Below are 17,196 nucleotides of genomic sequence, written 5' to 3'. Positions count from 1 at the left end.
CCAGTTAAAGGAGAAAAAAATTAACCTATAGTTGCCCAACTTAATGCCAACAAACAAGAGATCTCTGCAGTAATTCTGTGTTTCTAATACTATCAATTTTAATAATGCCTCCAGATTCCACTCATTTCAAGTCACTGAGAAATTCTTAAGTATTTACAATCAGTCAAGCAAGGAACCATTTCAGCTCTTTGACCTTAGAATCATGAGGTATAAACTTTCAACTTCCATAGGGAAGATATTTTTAAAACGAAGAGAGCATTTCCCAGAATAATGATGCTCTAATACTAAACAGCAGCTCAGTTATTTTGTGTTAAGAAACCAAAGCCCTTCTTACACAATTTCAAAGCAGCAGCTGTGACTTTGAAACTAGGAACTCATTCTGGCCACCTGCTTTAAAACCAGCCAAAATAAACGTGGTGGGATGGTTCCTGTTGATAACCATGGGATGGCAGGGTAGCACAGGCTATTTGCTGCTAGGGCTTAGGTCCTAGACATCACTAATTTCTCCAGGATTTCATCTGGATGAGGACCTTGGGATCAAGCTGCATCTGAAAGCTGGATTAATTATTAAGTGCTAGTTTGCAGTACTGTTACTCAAGAGGAGCAAAACTTCATTGCACAGCTGAGACATATTGTTCACGGCATGCCATTCACAGTGTGATGTTTTACTCCCACAGCAGATGATACTTCTTAATCCCTTGCCAAACAGAAAGTATTATGGTCTGGCTTACAAGGTATTGGTTTCTTTGAAGAAAGGGTTTGTTTTGCTGCTGTGTTTTGTTGGGTGTTTTTTTAATAAACTCAAACCCATCCATAATAGCAATAACAGTCAACTAAGAATTGTTATATTAAAATGTCAAACTAGCCTACTTCTTCAAGCCTTACTAAACACAAAAACCATTCAAAAAATAGTGTCCACCAGTGCAACTTAGTGAACACTAACTAAACCTTTCCAGATCACAACAGCAGCTAATGTAGCAGAATACCTCGGAAGATACTTCACAGCCTAATCCTGGTCTCCACAGAATTAACAGAGTTACTGAACTTCAACAGTAAAAGGAGTTGGCCTACAAAATCTCAGCCATTTCTAATTCTCACTGTTAAAAAGCAAATGCAGTCCCCCTCAAAAAACTACACTACAAAGCACTACAGAAGAAAAAGAAACCTTAAATATTTAAAAACATACAAACACATTCCTAAAAGTTTAATTTAATATAACATTGTTAAAGAAGAAGAGAAGAAAAGAAAGAAATCAGGTCACTCACAAGTGTCCTAGGTTCTTTCTGCTTCCTACTCCCCCTTGCCTTGCTTTGCCCCCTGCACTCCCCTTGTGCAGAGGCACATTTGGGACAAAGCGCCCCTGTCACGCTCCCAGCGCCGAGGTGGGAACACGCTCTTCTCCTTATGGCCAGCAAAGGACACACACTTTGATCTTCAAGGAAAGGGCTCTGGATGGTGCAACTCAAAAGGTTGCTGCAAGTTTATTTCTTTTTTTTCCCCTATAAATTATCCCTCCTTTTGATATCTATTCTTGCTCTTAAAAAAAAAAAAGTACACACATCAAGTTAACATGAAAACTGCCCACACGACAAGTCTGTGTTTACAAGCTTAAGAGCAAGTTTCACTTGAACACAGGTCAATGCCTCTTTAAGAAAACATCACATACAAAAAAAATCACACATGGTTAGAACACATCATGAGCAGAGAGGAATTGTGGACTCAGTCTGTGAGGCACCGAGCCAGCCTGAGAAGCCCTTTGAAGTTAGAAAAACATCCTCTGGTCAGAGCACATTTGTGAAACCGTGGGACAGGCGCTTTAAACAACATTCACTCGAGATCACCTGCGGTGTGCCAGTGGATTGGCGCCTGGGTAACTTCAACAACGTAACCCTTTATATTCCACCCAGACCACTCACTCCAAAATCCCTCCTATCAGCAGCACAGTCACTAAAGTGCGAGGCAAAGCACACACCGTGTCCCTCTCTGTACAGCACAGGCAGGCAGATCCAGCAGACAGGGGAAGTTTGGGGAAACCCAGCCCCAAGCAGACCTTGGTCAGCTGCAGAAAGGCCACTGTCCCTGGCCACAGCAGTGCTGACAGAGGGAAGGCAGCACCCTGCAAGAAGGGCCACTGCAAAGCAGGGCTGCACAGGGCACAACAGAGCTTGGAATGCAGCCAGGCATGACACAGAACAGCGCTCCTCACCCTCGGCGGGAGAAGGAAGATCCCTGGCTGAGGAAGGCGAAGTGCAGGTAACACAAGGGGTTTTTTATCCTCTCCCACTTACACACAGAGAGAACTGACCATCAGAAGACTCTTCTAGGAAAGTTAGCTCCCTCCACCCAGCTCTGCCATCAGCTATTAGCACTCAGCCCACCAGCACCAGTGTGCTGTGCCAGCCCAATTTAAAGCACATCCACCCCCAGAGCTGGCAGCTGTCTCAGGCTGGAGTGCCTCTCAGAAGAGTCTGAAGGCAGCACTGGCTACCCAGTCCTCATGCTGCTGGATATTGGAATAGATGTGCAACAGCAGACAGTCTTGACTAGAGCCACATCAGCTCAGACTGTGGAAGGAACAAGCCTCACCCTGCTTTGGATAGGGTTAGGAGACACTCACGCTGTACACTCTGCCAGGACTCTTTCCTTTCTTAAAACACACCCCTAAAGGCACATCATTAGCAGTTTTCTCATCTAACCATTCTGCTCTTCTGTGTTTGACAAGCTTTCCTACTGTCCCCAGTGGTGGTGAAATTCCCCTGATTTTTGAGGAGACAGGACAGCCAGTGTTGCCATCAGAAACACATGAGGAGGGTCAGATTACTCTTGCAGAGCTAATAAGGGACCTCACAGCCTTTCTGCTTCTCCCACAGGACACTGCCCATTGTCTGTTATTCAATTACTGACAAATCTAGGGGGCTTCCCACTGCAGTGCCTTTGGTTTCTGCCTTTCCAAAATGGGGAAAATCAGAGGTGGCCATAGATTAAGGACAGATTGTTTTAGCAGAGGTTTCTTCTGTTTAAAGAATAAGCAAAAGCAGCACCTGCATGCTGCGGTCAAGCCAGTCCCTCCTGGATAGCAGCAAATGTCCAAGGACACTTCCAGAGCTACTGCAATGTGCCTTACTTTTGAATTTCAGCACAGAGTTCTCACAACATTTTTTTGCATTTTTTTCCTAAATGGCATCCTTAAAAAAAAAAAGAAATCAAACACCCATCTGGAAAACAGTGCCATGGTAAGATTAATGACCAAATTCCAGTGAAGTCTATATAGCATCAGTGAATACAATACTTCCTTTTCAAAATGCTGGGTTTTTTTCTTTCTTTTCTGTTACACATCACCACATAGCAGTCCAAGAGCAACCATCTTTCAAAGTAAAGCCCTTTACAATAGCTTACACAGGAAGAGATCTCATTTACCTCTTTATGCTGTGCATTAGTCCAGAGTTAAAGATTTTGTGTGCTTCCTATTACTCATAAATAAATGATTGAAAACACCCTTAGAGTAAAGGGGGGGGGGAAAGAATGAGACTGTGGTTCAATACTTTAACAAACCAACCTAATTAGATACAAAAACACCTTCATACAATAAAAATGTGGCATTTTAATGGGTATTAAGCAGTGCTGTGGGAATAGCCTCTTTCAAACATGCTTTTTAAACCTATCTGGAAAATTACATTGCTAATTACAAATGGGAATTTAAGTGGCAGTACAGCTGGGAAAAACTTTTGTGAACCTGTCATAAAATGATCAGATAAACTGCATCTGCAGGGGAAAATACACTGCCATTACAGCAGCAATGTAGCTGCCAGATTAAAATAACATTAGTCTCTTGAACCTTCCCTCATCTTCCACTGATGTGGCAGAGAACCCAAAACAAAACCACTGAAACCAATGAGAAGCTTCCCCTCTATTACAGCAGGACTTTTGCATCAAAGCATAACAGAAATATCACAGAATTTAAAAAAAATATAGAAATGGCCTTACCTAACTGCACTGAGTTAGTTAAAAATATACATTTAAATGTAATTTATTTATGATATCTGAAAAAACTCCTTTTACATATATAGCCACATCAAGAACAAGACCTCGCACATAAGTTTTGCATAAATAAAAGTGGCTTTAACTGAGATAACCTGTGAAGCTTATCCTCAAAATAAAATTAAATATTCGGGATGGCTAAATGAGGCACAGTTTTTCCATGGGAAAAAATATCAAAGTATTATTTATTTTCCTGTAGGTACTTGTTTTGAAAAGCCTTTCCTCCCCACCTGGCCTTCTGCTAAAAGCCACAATCTACATTTAAACAGTGTGTACGCTTCAGAAAATTATCAACCATCTTTTTTTACAGTAGGAGCTTATGAAATTATTTGATCCACTTTTCATATAGAAAGTCTATGGCTGACCATAAATAGGCAGGTTCCCAGTATAAACTTACCAGGATTACATCAAAGACCTTCCTCTAGGATCAGACGATTGATTTCTTCAATGCTTTTTAGAATTTCTTCCAGGATATTTTGGGTTATTGCCTTAGACCTTTGCTCAGCTGGAATGACAGATATTCTGTTTGCTAGGCTGTGATGTTCTCTCTTTACAGGGGAATGAGTGTCCGTAGTGTATACACACGTACACTACACCAACAGAGAGAGACTTGGAAAGTTCACAGGCAAAATTATTATTTATTGTTTCAAAAAGAGTGATTTATTACAGAAACACTGATACAGGCTTAACCGCAGCATCTTACGCAATACAGAGACTGCTTGTTATTCTGTGAGCTCAGGACTGGGACACTCTATGCTCAGAGAAAATCCCCACTCCCCCAAACAGGCATTTGTTCTTTCTGTGCACTTAACGCACAAGGCTTAGCCTTACAGCTACTACCCTCTTTACCTAACTCTCTTGAAACTAACTGTCCTGGAAGCATGAAAGATTTTTAAGATAGGACAAGAAGCAGCTTAGTCCTTACCTACCACTATCAAATCTTTGGGGAATCAGACAGCAAACTATCTCCGAGGGCAATGTGACACACTACCCACCGTTCTCCTTCCTCCCCCAAGACAAATCTGTCACCTCCGTACCACTCATCATTCGCATCAGAGCATGGATCAAAAGATCCGAGGCTGCTCCCAAATCCCATTTCTCCTGCAAGACGGTACTTTGTTCTGTCACTTCCCTACTGAGTCTATCCCCTTATTTTATGCCTCACAGCATGTGTGGCTGCACCCCAAGATCAAACACCCATGCATGATTTTCTTTCACAGATCTTGAATCACAATGTTATACTTTAATAGGAACCTCAATATATTTAATCCCTTTAAAGCTGCCACAGTAATGCCCCCAAATGCATTAAATTCCACCCTAATCACAAAATACAAAGTCTTTCTCTGGATGGACAGTGCACAGACTGTTCTGACCACATGCCAATCCACCTCTGAGCTAAAGCAACATACACTGCCTGCATTTCTTAGTCAGAAGTCCAAGGATATATGGCTGAAAATTACAGGTACCTTAAATATTCTCTCCTGCAAATTTTGCTCAAAACATAACTGAATTTTAAGGGAGGATCTCACATTCTCAAGGCATTCTCATTGCAAGTGACACAAGGAGCAAGAGCCAGAGAGCCTGCATTTAAACCCAAACCCACTAAAACTGAAAGCAAGGCTGGTAGATGCCCCCTTTCAAGGTGTAATTGAGACACCCAGACTCCATTACAGACAACTCAATGAGTTTCAGAGTCCACTGAATTCTCAGACTGAGAAGGGTTATTGGACAAAATTACCAAACTCTTGGAGCTCTGATAAAATGCAGAAAAACTGCTTGCCTGGTAAGTCTTGTTCACAAATATTAAACTTTATTAACAATAGCCCTAGGTTTAAGTAACAACTACTTCTCATGTATGTTTGGCAGGGACCTTGGTGTGAACCCAGGAACCACAGTTCTGCTCCCCCTGCTGAGGGGTTGGTGTCTGGTGGGACCCTTTAGGTGTTTTTTTACAGGAATCTTCTTGGCCATTGAGGAGCTTCTCAAGCACTGGTGGCATTTCAGTCTCCTGTGGCCACTGCCTGGTCATCTGAAGAACAAAAAGCTTTATACCACCAGAAGTTTTGCAGACCAAAGCAATGGGACCATTTATTGCCCTGTAATATACAACAGGCCAAACCACAGAATCACAGAGTGGTTCAGGTTGGAAGGGACCACATCATCTGGGTCATCTGGTCCAAGCTCCCTGCTCCAGCAGGGCCATCCCAGAGCACAGGCCATAGGATTGAAGGTTCTTGAATGTCTCCAGTGAAGGCAGACTCCACAGCCTCTTGGACAATCTGTTCCAGTGCTTGGTCACTGTACAGGAATGAAATTCTTCCTCATGTTCAGGTGGAAATCTCTGTGCATCAGTTTCTTCCAATAGTCTCTTCTCCTATTATTTAGCACTACCAAGCAGAGCCTGGCTCCAGCCTCTTGACACCCTCCCTCCAGATACTGATAGACATTGATGAGGCCCCCTCCCAGCCATCTTTTCTGAATGCATTACAGGATCTCCCCAAAAGACACTGCAGCTCCCTTCCCAAAACAATTAGATTCTGTATGACTAATTCCTGATGTATGATGGGCAGTGATGTGAGATACAAACATAAAGAGATTAGGGAAGCCTGTCAAATACTTGCTCACAGACACAAGCCTGTTGGAAAGCCAAGTCCCATGGCAAGCCAGTGAATCACCTTATTAAAGAGTGGACATAGGTCACGTGGCAGCAGTATGTTTGGAATACACCAACTGTTCAGGACCTCCCAACTCACACGTTCAGAAGTGCCACTGTAATTCCTCAATTAGAAGACAAAATACATGCCATATTCCTCTGATGACAATAAATCGAGATCCCTACAAAGAGTGAACGCCCTGTACAACAGTACCCCTTGCAGAGACACCAGGGGAGCAGTGGTTGAAGGTACACAAATCATTTCCTCTTTCTCTTAGCTTACACTAAAAGCCAGAACAGCTCCTTCACCACAGCTAACACCACTGGCCTTCCACCACTGCAACAGAAATGTCATGAGATATTCTATACAAACATGCTTTGCTGGCTCAAAAATCAGACACAATGAAGATTTTGCATTTGGAACTTGGTTAATACTTCTTGAATGGAATACAGTCCAACTCAGTCCCCCATAGCTGTAGTTACTCTGTAGGAGTAAATACAGGCTTAGTTTTGCTGCCAATGTTGGCAGATATGACTAAATAAATTCACAGGGAAAGTATATTTGACCATTTCTTCACATTATTTTTTTTAACTTAAGCTTTACCTCACTTTCCTTGAAAAGATATCTATAAATATCACATAATTTGAAACCTCACAAGTATTCAAAGTAACTGGTATACAAAGAAGAAAAGTAGTTCCATTACCAAAAAAAAAAAAAAAAAAAAAAAAAAAAAAAAAAAAAAAAAACCAAAACTTCCACTCTTTTGTAAGTCTAAGCATCTCCCATTTGTTTCCCAACCAGGGTTTGATGCTGACATTCACGAAGAAAAATCCGTCTGCAAGGATTTCTATAAAGGCCAACATCTGCAGCACTGGGAGCAATGTTCCATTCTGATTTAAATATCATCACTGAACAATTATTTCCCCAACTTTGGAAAAACTAACTTCTACAAAGTTTCAGTACTCAAGAGACTTCTCTTTCCTCTGTTCATAACTCAATGCAAAAGAAACCATAAAAGTCAACTAAGATCTTCTTCTGAGGGTGCATACAAATAGCCACTTAGTGAGCTCCTCTCCTGGGTCTCATTGCAGACCTCAAAACCTACAGAAAACCCTTCTGTCAATGAATGCTGCTGTAAAGAACATTCCCATGTGTCAACAATCATATGCTACACATGTCCCATTTTTGTTATAACTAAAGTTTTAGTTTTAAGTCTGGACTGCATTATTTACATTAAAGAATATAATGCATTGTTGTTACTTTTTATCCTGGATTACAGAATATCTACTCCATAACCAAGGCCTTCTCATTCAGAAGAATTAAGGTTTCACTAAGCCAACAGAGACTATCAGGAGCCCAAGAGACACATGAGGACTTGACCCAGCTACTACAGATTATATGTTTTCTTCTTACAAATACCAACCTAAGTAACTCCACTTTAGCAGGGGTGGAAGAAAGAGGGTTGTTAGAGATCAAAAAAGAGTTCCTCTAATGAGATTGTTTGCAGAAACTTCATGGGCCATTCAGCTTTCCAATCAACATGCCAAATTAAAAGTGCACCACATTAAATCTGAAACACCTATAAAACAAGCCCTGATGAAATACAGACAAGTCTTCCATCTACCTCCTCCATATGGCTCAAGCAAAGTCAACTTTTAATTTCATAACACAAAATATTTAATTTATGCTTTTCTTCATATGTCAATTTAACCTCTGGCACATAGCTTTGAAACCATATAAGGATGCCTAACACTTTCCATATGGCAACTGAATTGTGGCTTTTAATTGCACCAACTGGTATCATTCAAGGATAATTCCCTTGGAATCCAGCTTTCTGCTACAGTATTGGCCAATTCACTAATCTCATCACCATGGCACTAATACTTTCAGAGACTCTTTGATTGTTAATATTCATATTATAATTTTCTCAAACCAGAGCTGTCAAGATATACTATGTACATCACTAATTAAATTATCTTGGCTTGTTGGCACCAAATTTCAATACTAAATAAGATTCTGCTTTTCTCTCTCTCCATACAAAGTTTGGTAATTTTATTTTAAACGCCACAAAACCATCTTTGCATATTAAAATACTTTTTAGTCACACCAATATTGAGAACTGAGTCTGTTGTTTATTTTAATCTTCAGAGTCAATAAAAATAATTATTTATATAGTACTGACATTACTGGACTTGAAAATATTTCAGTTAAAAAGATCACTTCAAGCAGTCACAGAAGATAACATCCAAGGAAACATTCATTGCTCTTGTCACCATACCAGTAAGAAGGCAGTCTTCCAAATGTCACATTACCCATGGAATGACCCCAAATTAAATCTTGCATTTCAACAGCCTTTAAGCCATAGTATGTCCATAACACTAAAAAAAGTCTCATTTCTGTTTATTATTTTCATTTTGGATGAATGACCTACCCAGCTGTGTCTTCCACAAGGCGATGTATTTTTAATATGCACACACACACACACAATTTAACAGTGGGGGACTGGGAAGGGCTTCTTTTTTAATTTAAGATTGATCATACTTAGAAGAGCAGTGAAGTTGACACTGGTGTTGTCTCCTCTCAGCCATGCAAGGAATGCCCATTAATGTCACTGGCAGTTACAGGCACAGAACAAACGGAGAGCAAGCCCCACCTCTGAAGTACTGATGTGCTCAGAACTTCATACTGTGCTAGTCCCAAACCAGATACTCAACTCTAATTAATATCAATTAGGGTGGAACATGAGGATCACTAGCACCAATGAACCCAGCAGAAGTAGTAAGCTAAAGTCATTTCTATTTTACCTAAAATGATTACCTACAATGTAGCTCACTGAGAGTTGGTTTGAAATTTAATTAAAATATGATATTTTTTCCATTCCCAAGCACAGATGTCAATGAGACGCACAAGAACCTAGTAAAATTTCTTATGGCTTTGAAGATAAAAGTAAATGGAACTAAGCAACTGTCATATTTAATATTCCCCCCTCTAGCATAGAACCATTTCTCAGTGAAATAAAAAAATACATGAATATTTGCAAACAATGTTAATTTCCAAAAATAGTTTGTAAAAGTAAACACACTGAATAAATTTAAGATTAAGAATTATACAGGATAATCCACAGTATCAGAAAACCTTTCTGGATACAAGTTAACTCATTCACAAAACAGCAAAAGAAATGTATTCAGTTGCTAGCAGATTTACAGCCTCAGTGGTTTCAATTAGCTTTGAAACCAGAAGATGACTCTGGACCTCATACTTTTCATGGATGCAACAGAACTCCTTTTCTCTTTAATCCTCCATGGAAGCTGCAGGCCAGCCCTCAGCCTGCAGAGTCATTAAAACACTTAGAGCAGAGCAGCCCCTGCTGGGCGGGTGGCAATGGTTTAATGAGAGCCGAGCTGTCACCCAGCACAGCCAGCTGCAGACACACCACAGCACTCATTCCGGACACGCTCCCCTCCCCTGGCTCATGCCTTCACCCAACGATTTGCCAGGAGATCCTTCTCACAAGACTGGTGCTTTTGGCAACAGCTCAACATGAATGACTGTTCTTTTAGTGAATTGGATGGACAGGACACAACACAGGTAACGCATCGGCTGAGGGCAGTTCTCTTACCAAGAAACTCTCAAAACTTCTCATCAGGAACAGGAAAGGTGTCATATAACTAGACTCTCCTTGACTGAAGTGATGTAAAGACCTCCCCTCCACAACAATTGTAAATTCTATCATTCTAGAGAGGACTACAAATGAAACTCTACTGCTTTCCTCTATTAGTCACTCATTCCTCTTGTAAAGCACTTCATGAATCCCCTAAACTTCAGTGCCATCTCCCCTGGATGACTAACTTTAGCAGAACAATTCACTGTCTGTTCTTGAGAGAAACAGTCTTCCAACTACAACCAAGACAGAATTTTTGGCTTATAGACAGTAAAAGAAATCAAACTGCACTATCACATTCAAGCTCTGATAAAAATTATTCAAGTTTTGAATTTTCAGTCTTGGAAGCTCTTCGGGCTAGGTGCTCTCCTCTCCCATCAACATGTCTTTGGAAGTAAACTGAAGTCATCAAATATTAGTTACATACTAACAAAACCAGCATCAACAAAGCTCTGGTTAAGGATTCCTACCAGGAAAATTATTTCTAGGAACACTATTTTTTTTAAACACAGCTGTATGTTTCTGTGAAAGCCGATATTTTCATCAGTGCTTGATCTAGCTCTTTCTGCCATAAGTCACAAACACAGCAACTTGGCATCTATTTTGGGGGAAAACAAACATGTTTTACTGAGAAGTCACAGTTTCAGCTTTGACTGGTACAATAAAACTGTACCATCCCACAGAGCCTTGTAAGCTTATTGAACATTTTAGGATCAATATTGAAGCAGTAAGGAGAAGAGTCCTTGGTCAATTCAAGTGCAACACCAGTACACACTATTGGAGACTACACTACTGTCCCACACGGCCCCATGACTAACCATCAGCAGAAGAAACTACTCTTTCTACATCTTGAGGAGACCAAGGAACCAAGAGGTTAGGCTACAATTCCCTTTGTATCTTGGTATAATTAAACAAGAGATCAAAGAGATCTCAGAAGAGAAGCAGTCATGCAATCTCAGTTATGGAGTCAATAGCTGTGACTCCATAATCCTTGTCAAAATGACTGTACATATGGCACATCTGGTTCCAATGTAGGACTAGAAATGCATCCTTCCATATTCCAAAAGTTCGTATTTTAAAGGAACTTTAATGTAGCTGTCACAGTGTGCCTGTGACAGGATGACAATTAAACTAAATCAATGAGCAGGCCATGCATGCACACAGATCCTACCAAATATATTAGGCAATAAATGGCAAATATTTTTGAACACTCAGAAACATCTCTATAAGGATGACAGTAAAAAGCCTCATGGGAACAGTGCTTTTAAACACACTTAAACCTATTTACAATTTTATAATGTACTAAAATTGTAGACTAATATTTAATTAATGGCTTGCTAATTGCTGAGCCATCATGAGGAGGACTTCCTCTTGAGTAAGAAGGGAAATACTGTTTCACTGTCATTCCAACTGAGCAGACCTCACAAAACTGCCAACTGAAGAGTGCTGTGAATAGAAAGTATCTTTGACAAAAGATATGTTCTCCTTCTTTTCAGAAAGCAGATCATCTTTGTGGAAGAAAACACATTTCACAAACTAAAGTCAGAGTTTTTACCTTTAACTCTTGTATATTAAATCTATGTTTAGTTTGGTGAGTCCTAGAAAATATGCATGTGAAAGGCAGAACATACGTAAAAACCGTGACTTACAAAAATTGGGATAATTAGAAAATAATTAAAAACAAGTATTTTTACTCTTTGCATCTGTATCACAGTATTATTAATCTCATTGTTAATGAGAATGTCTTTTTTTGAACATATTGTTTACAAGTGAAGCACAATAAATATCACTTCAACCAATCATACCTGCAAGTTGAACGTGATTATGTTCATCAGTTACAAACAAATCAATTTCTTGCTCCCTTTGTCTTTACTTCTAGTGACTCTCAATCAATTTATGCTCCTCAAAATACAATACTGGTGGAATCCAAAATGTCATCATTAGCTTTTCCCACACTGCACATCTTCTACTCAGCTACAGATTCCACCTAAAATGTAGCATTCTCGACTTGCAAGTTAATTTTTCCTGAGACATGAGAAGTCCAGGCTTCTGACAATACAACTGGTAGCTAACAAAGCAAAGAGCCTGCAGGAGGTTTGGTGGCCCTGGCTCTGCTTGTGCTTTCAAAGCCACACTGCTTGCTGGGAAGCACAGATTCCAATCTCCCCATCTCTCAGGTTACCTTTCCAGTGATGAAGCTTTCAGAGCTTGATCCAAAGTCAATGGGAGTCTTTCAGTAAACATCAATAAGCTCTGGATCACACCCTGAAACACTATGAGGACCATATCTAAGTAACGTTAAGTCTGTTTACCTCCCATCATGCCTCTTTGTTTAAAGAGACAACATTAAAAATAAATAAAAGAAAACGGCAACTGAAACATTTCCTCCAGCCCTGCTTTACATGGAGGACTGAAGGAAAGAGAAGGGGTGAAACAGCCAGGACAAGTGACTGGCACAGTTACTCTCGTGGAGAGTCACAGTTTTAGCAACGAGCAAATAAATAACAATAACTCTTCGGGGACTTCTCCTCGCCTCCCAAAATGTCACAGGCAAAGTTTGCACTAATCAGGGTTCACAAGCTATCCCGCACTGGCTGGGTGCTGGGCTTTCCCCAGAGATTGTTTGTTCCTGTTTGTGAAAGGTTTTGTTCTAATCGTACTGCCCAGACACCAGCAGTCAGGTTCCCTTACTCCTCTGGCTTTTGTACCCTCACCAAGTTTGCTCTGCAGCTTCTAACTTCATCAAAGGACTGAAGGAAACCACCCACGGGGCAGCGCCTCGGAGCAACATTAGGGCAAAGAAAACCTTCCTTTGCACAACCGCCCCTCGGGAGGGAGAGAGGGATGTAGAAAGAGCTTTTGCTTTTCACTATTTCAAAGGGAAGGGGCGGGGGGCAGCGAGCACTGACATACCCTGGCGCTGGAGAGCCTGCACACGGCGCGGTGCTGGCAGCCGTGCTGGAGTCCCGAGCTGCTGCCGCCGCTGCTGCTGCCCCCGGAGTATTTCTGCTTCACCATCCAGTCCTCCAGCCCTCTGCGAGCCAGAGAGGCGTTCACCGCAAAACTATCACCTAGAAAAGAGGAGACAATGCCGCCGCTGAGCCGCCCGCAGAGCCCGCCCGACCCCCGCGGCCACCCCCGCGCCCGGCCGGGCTGGGACCGGCACCGAGACCGGGACCGGGGCTGGGACCGGGACCGGGACCGAGACCGGGGCTGGGACCGGCACCGAGACCGGGACCGGGGCTGGGACCGGCACCGAGACCGGGACCGGGGCTGGGACCGGCACCGAGACCGGGACCGAGACCGGCCGGGCTGGGACTGGCACCGAGACCGGGACCGGGGCTGGGACCGGCACCGAGACCGGGACCGGGGCTGGGACCGGCACCGAGACCGGGACCGGGGCTGGGACCGGCACCGAGACCGGGACCGGGGCTGGGACCGGCACCGAGACTGGCCGGGCTGGGACCGGCACCGAGACCGGGACAGGGGCTGCGACCGGGACCGGCACCGAGACCGGGACCGGCACCGAGACCGGCCCCGAGACTGGCTGGGCTGGGACCGGCACCGAGAACGGGGCTGACTGGGACCGGGGCTGGGACCAGGGCTGAGACCGGGACCGGGTCCGGGTTCGGGGCGGCCGCGCAGAGAGCAAAGCGCGGCGGAAAGTTGCGGGGACAGGGCAGCGGGCCGGGGGCAGCCAGCCGGACCGGGGGAGGGCGTTCAAAGTTACTAACAGTGAGGAGCCATCCCTACCTTCTGGACTTTCTCTGGGTTTACAAACGGCAGCTAGGCAGATCCGGAGGAAAGTGTGTGAGGGAAATAATAAAGGAAGATCGTTAGACACCAGAATAAAAATCACAGCAACAAACCGAGTAAAACCCGAATAAAGGGAAGGGGCTAAGGAAGTAGCAAGTGAAAGGAACTAACCATGTTTCGAGTGAAGTTTCCCCATCTCTCTGCATTGATCTGCAATTACGATTCATTTGACTGTTTTCAGTAGGATCAGGTTCGCTTGTTGTTATTTTTTGTAGATATATAAAATCCCAGCGTGTTTAGAAATCCATGTGCTTCGCTTCTCCCTGCTAACACACAAGCGAGCTCAAATCTCAGCTCCTCTCCTGCAGCACGGTCCGGCGTCCCCCTCTCCGCTCCAGCCTTCCTCCTCTCTCCTCTCTTTCCCAAAGACAGAGGCGGTTACAAAAGACCTTACTTCACCCACCGGGGAACATGATTGACACCTCATTGAGATTAGACCACTTGCAGGCAGCCTCCGCCTTCCCATTGGGCCGCGGCGGCAGATGAAAGGGGCGAGTGAGCCTTTTGGAGGCTCAAAAAGGAAAAAGGGAGAAAAAAAAAAAAAAAAAGAAGAAGGAGAAAAAAAAGAAAAAGGAGCAGCCGGGGCGCGTTTCACTTCCAGCCAGGCACGGGCGGCGCGGCCGCCCCGCTCCGCGCAGCCCCGGGGCGGACAATGCTCCGCTGCCCCCGGCCCGACCCGGCCCGGCTCGGCTCGGCTCGGCTCGGCTCGGCCCGGCCCCGCCGCCAGCGCCGCCCTCCGCCCGCAGCGAGCGCGGATCCCGCGGGCCGCGCCCCCGCCGGGCTGTCCCTGTCCCCGCCGGGCTGTCCCTGTCCCTGTCCCTGTCCGTGCCCCCGCCCGGGCTGTCCCTGTCCCTGTCCGTGCCCCCAGCCCGGGCTGTCCCTGTCCCTGTCCCTGTCCGTGCCCCCGCCCGGGCTCCCCGCACGCTGCTCCGGCACCCCCGCTCCCGGCCGCGCTGCCGAGCCCCTCCTGCCCTGCTGCGCGCTGTCTGGATGGCGAAGGGAGCCAGCGTGCCTGGAAGAGCGGTTGTTCTGCTGACTTAGTCGTGCAAATTGTTTTTCAACGGGCATCCCTTCGCATACAAGTGATCCTAATGAAGTCACTGTTAATGCCAAAAAGCGGTTCTCAGGGTCGGGTCCGGAACCCATTCTCAGTGATTCAAAATGTTGGCAGCAGGAGGACAAAGTCTCTCTCAGCTTTTTTTCATTATTAGTTAAGTAGATGAGATTTGCAAAGAATCTTCCCTACTTCTCCAAATTATGAATGGAGTATTTTTTACATATAGCATAAACTAAAAGGAAATTTGCTGTTTCATAAAGATAATTCTCACAGTCATTAAAAATTTGCTTTCTTCCTCTGGCTGGTCATTATATTTCTGTTTATGAAAATCACATCTCCCTTGAGATCCTTGTAGTTCAACTAGGAGAGATAAAAGGGAGTGCGTAGTAGATTCAGAACAAGAAAAAAATGAAGACTTCTGAGAATTTAACTCAAGAAACTACTAGTCAAACTATGTAGGGTTTGACCCAGATGGGCCTGATCCAAAAACTTCAAGGCCACATCTGTGCTTTCAAATCCATATGTTTCAAGCACAGGGAGGAAGGAGTTAGACTTGGGAGCTCATCTGAAAAAAAGATTCAAAGCATATGTAGTAACACTTCTGCAGGGAATTGGGACCGGGAGAGGAGGGTCAGGCTTGGAGCTCATTTTTAGAAGGAATTCCAAAGCACATGGATGTGGTGAATGTCTGGTATGAAACAACTGTACAGCACAGCCAATGCAATGCCATTAAATGGACCGTTTCAACCCAAATTGTTCTTTGGATGATTGCAAAGTCATTTCTCACATTATTCCAACTATTTATCTGTCTAGAGGAGAAAGCCCTTGCATTGTGAAATGCAGCCATTGCAACAGCATCAATTGCTTGTCAAATAGCTAATAACATGCATATTTTGTGAACTTCTTTTTTATGTGTTTTAATAATTTACTTGGCCCATTTTTTATATTGTGTATTTAAAGTGATATATTTGTTCCTTTGAAGATTGTCTCTTGTTTGGGGAGGTGAAAGGGGAAGAAAGTGATTTAGATGAAGCAGGCTCACTGGGGCATGAGCCTCACCTAGACTGTGAAAACTTGTAAAAATTTTCTGATCCATATGAAGAAATTTGAAATCCTAATACCTCAGGTTGGCATATACACAAGAAGCCTTTAAAACTTCATCAGCAAGTATTCTATTTGGAATATCACTTATCTTCATTGTTTATGAGAAACAGAGAACAGCTTAGCATAAGTGACCCCAAATGGGATGGATCTATCTTGTGAGATGGTGCTCACATTCAGCTCTTGGGACTAAAACAAAATGTCTTGAAGTTCTGGAAATGTCTTGAGTTCAGCAGGTCTGCTCAAGTGGCCATGGGAAGAAGCCCTGGCTTTCACAGCAGATTACAGAGGTCCACTTGTGTCGGGGAACTTGCGTTCACAACACAGCCACTCTTGTGCAGAACTGCTTCACATACACAACATTTGTTAGAGTTTAAAGCAGGCCCTGATTACAGTCGATGACATACCCTGCAAAACCAAGGTTCTCACAGGAGAGCAAATCTGACAAAAGAATCCCAAATGTCAGTACCTGACTCCATGTACAATGGATTCATGACTGTGCTTGGGCACAGGAGTAACACAATTACAAGCTGGTTTTGTTACTCTGGGTGTGAATCACAACTGCAGCTAATTCTTCCTCCACCTGAAAGAAAGGAAGTTTTAGCTACTCTCAAAGTGACAAATCTTGCAATTCATAGCATGGTTTTGTTCAGACATCAAATTCCAGTTAATTTCAGGAGAATTTAGCATGGTGTAACAACTAAACAGGAACCTCGAGATTTGACTCAGTGTACAGTGATCCTCAAACTACAGGCACCTCAAGGCATACAAAGCCTTTTGTTTTGCCTTCCATGGGGCCAGAAGTGTGTTCAGTAGTGACGTCTAGTAAAATATCAGAGTAAAGCACACCATTCACAAAACAGTGCTAA

General features: G+C 43.4%; 1 protein-coding gene across 2 annotated transcripts in view; it reads right to left on the bottom strand.

The window, feature by feature from the left end:
• NKD1 (NKD inhibitor of WNT signaling pathway 1) overlaps positions 1-14,733 on the bottom strand; it is a 107,228-nt gene extending 92,495 nt beyond the window's left edge. Inside the window, exons 1-3 of one of the 2 annotated variants that reach the window (XM_033069743.1) lie at positions 14,281-14,733; positions 14,107-14,139; positions 13,267-13,424 (exon numbers count right to left, since the gene is read on the bottom strand). In XM_033069743.1, the coding sequence (XP_032925634.1) occupies positions 13,267-13,424; positions 14,107-14,139; positions 14,281-14,305 (216 nt within the window). In that variant the 5' untranslated portion in view covers positions 14,306-14,733. The remainder of the gene's footprint in view (positions 1-13,266; positions 13,425-14,106; positions 14,140-14,280) is intronic. The other variant, XM_033069742.2, reaches the window with a different exon arrangement.
• Between the last annotated feature and the right edge of the window lie 2,463 nt (positions 14,734-17,196).

The sequence above is a fragment of the Catharus ustulatus genome, chromosome 11 (genome assembly GCF_009819885.2).
Source record: "Catharus ustulatus isolate bCatUst1 chromosome 11, bCatUst1.pri.v2, whole genome shotgun sequence".
Classification (NCBI taxonomy): Eukaryota; Metazoa; Chordata; class Aves; order Passeriformes; family Turdidae; genus Catharus; species Catharus ustulatus.
The sequence above is the reverse complement of the archived record's forward strand: the minus strand, read 5'-3'. Positions and strand labels throughout refer to the sequence as shown.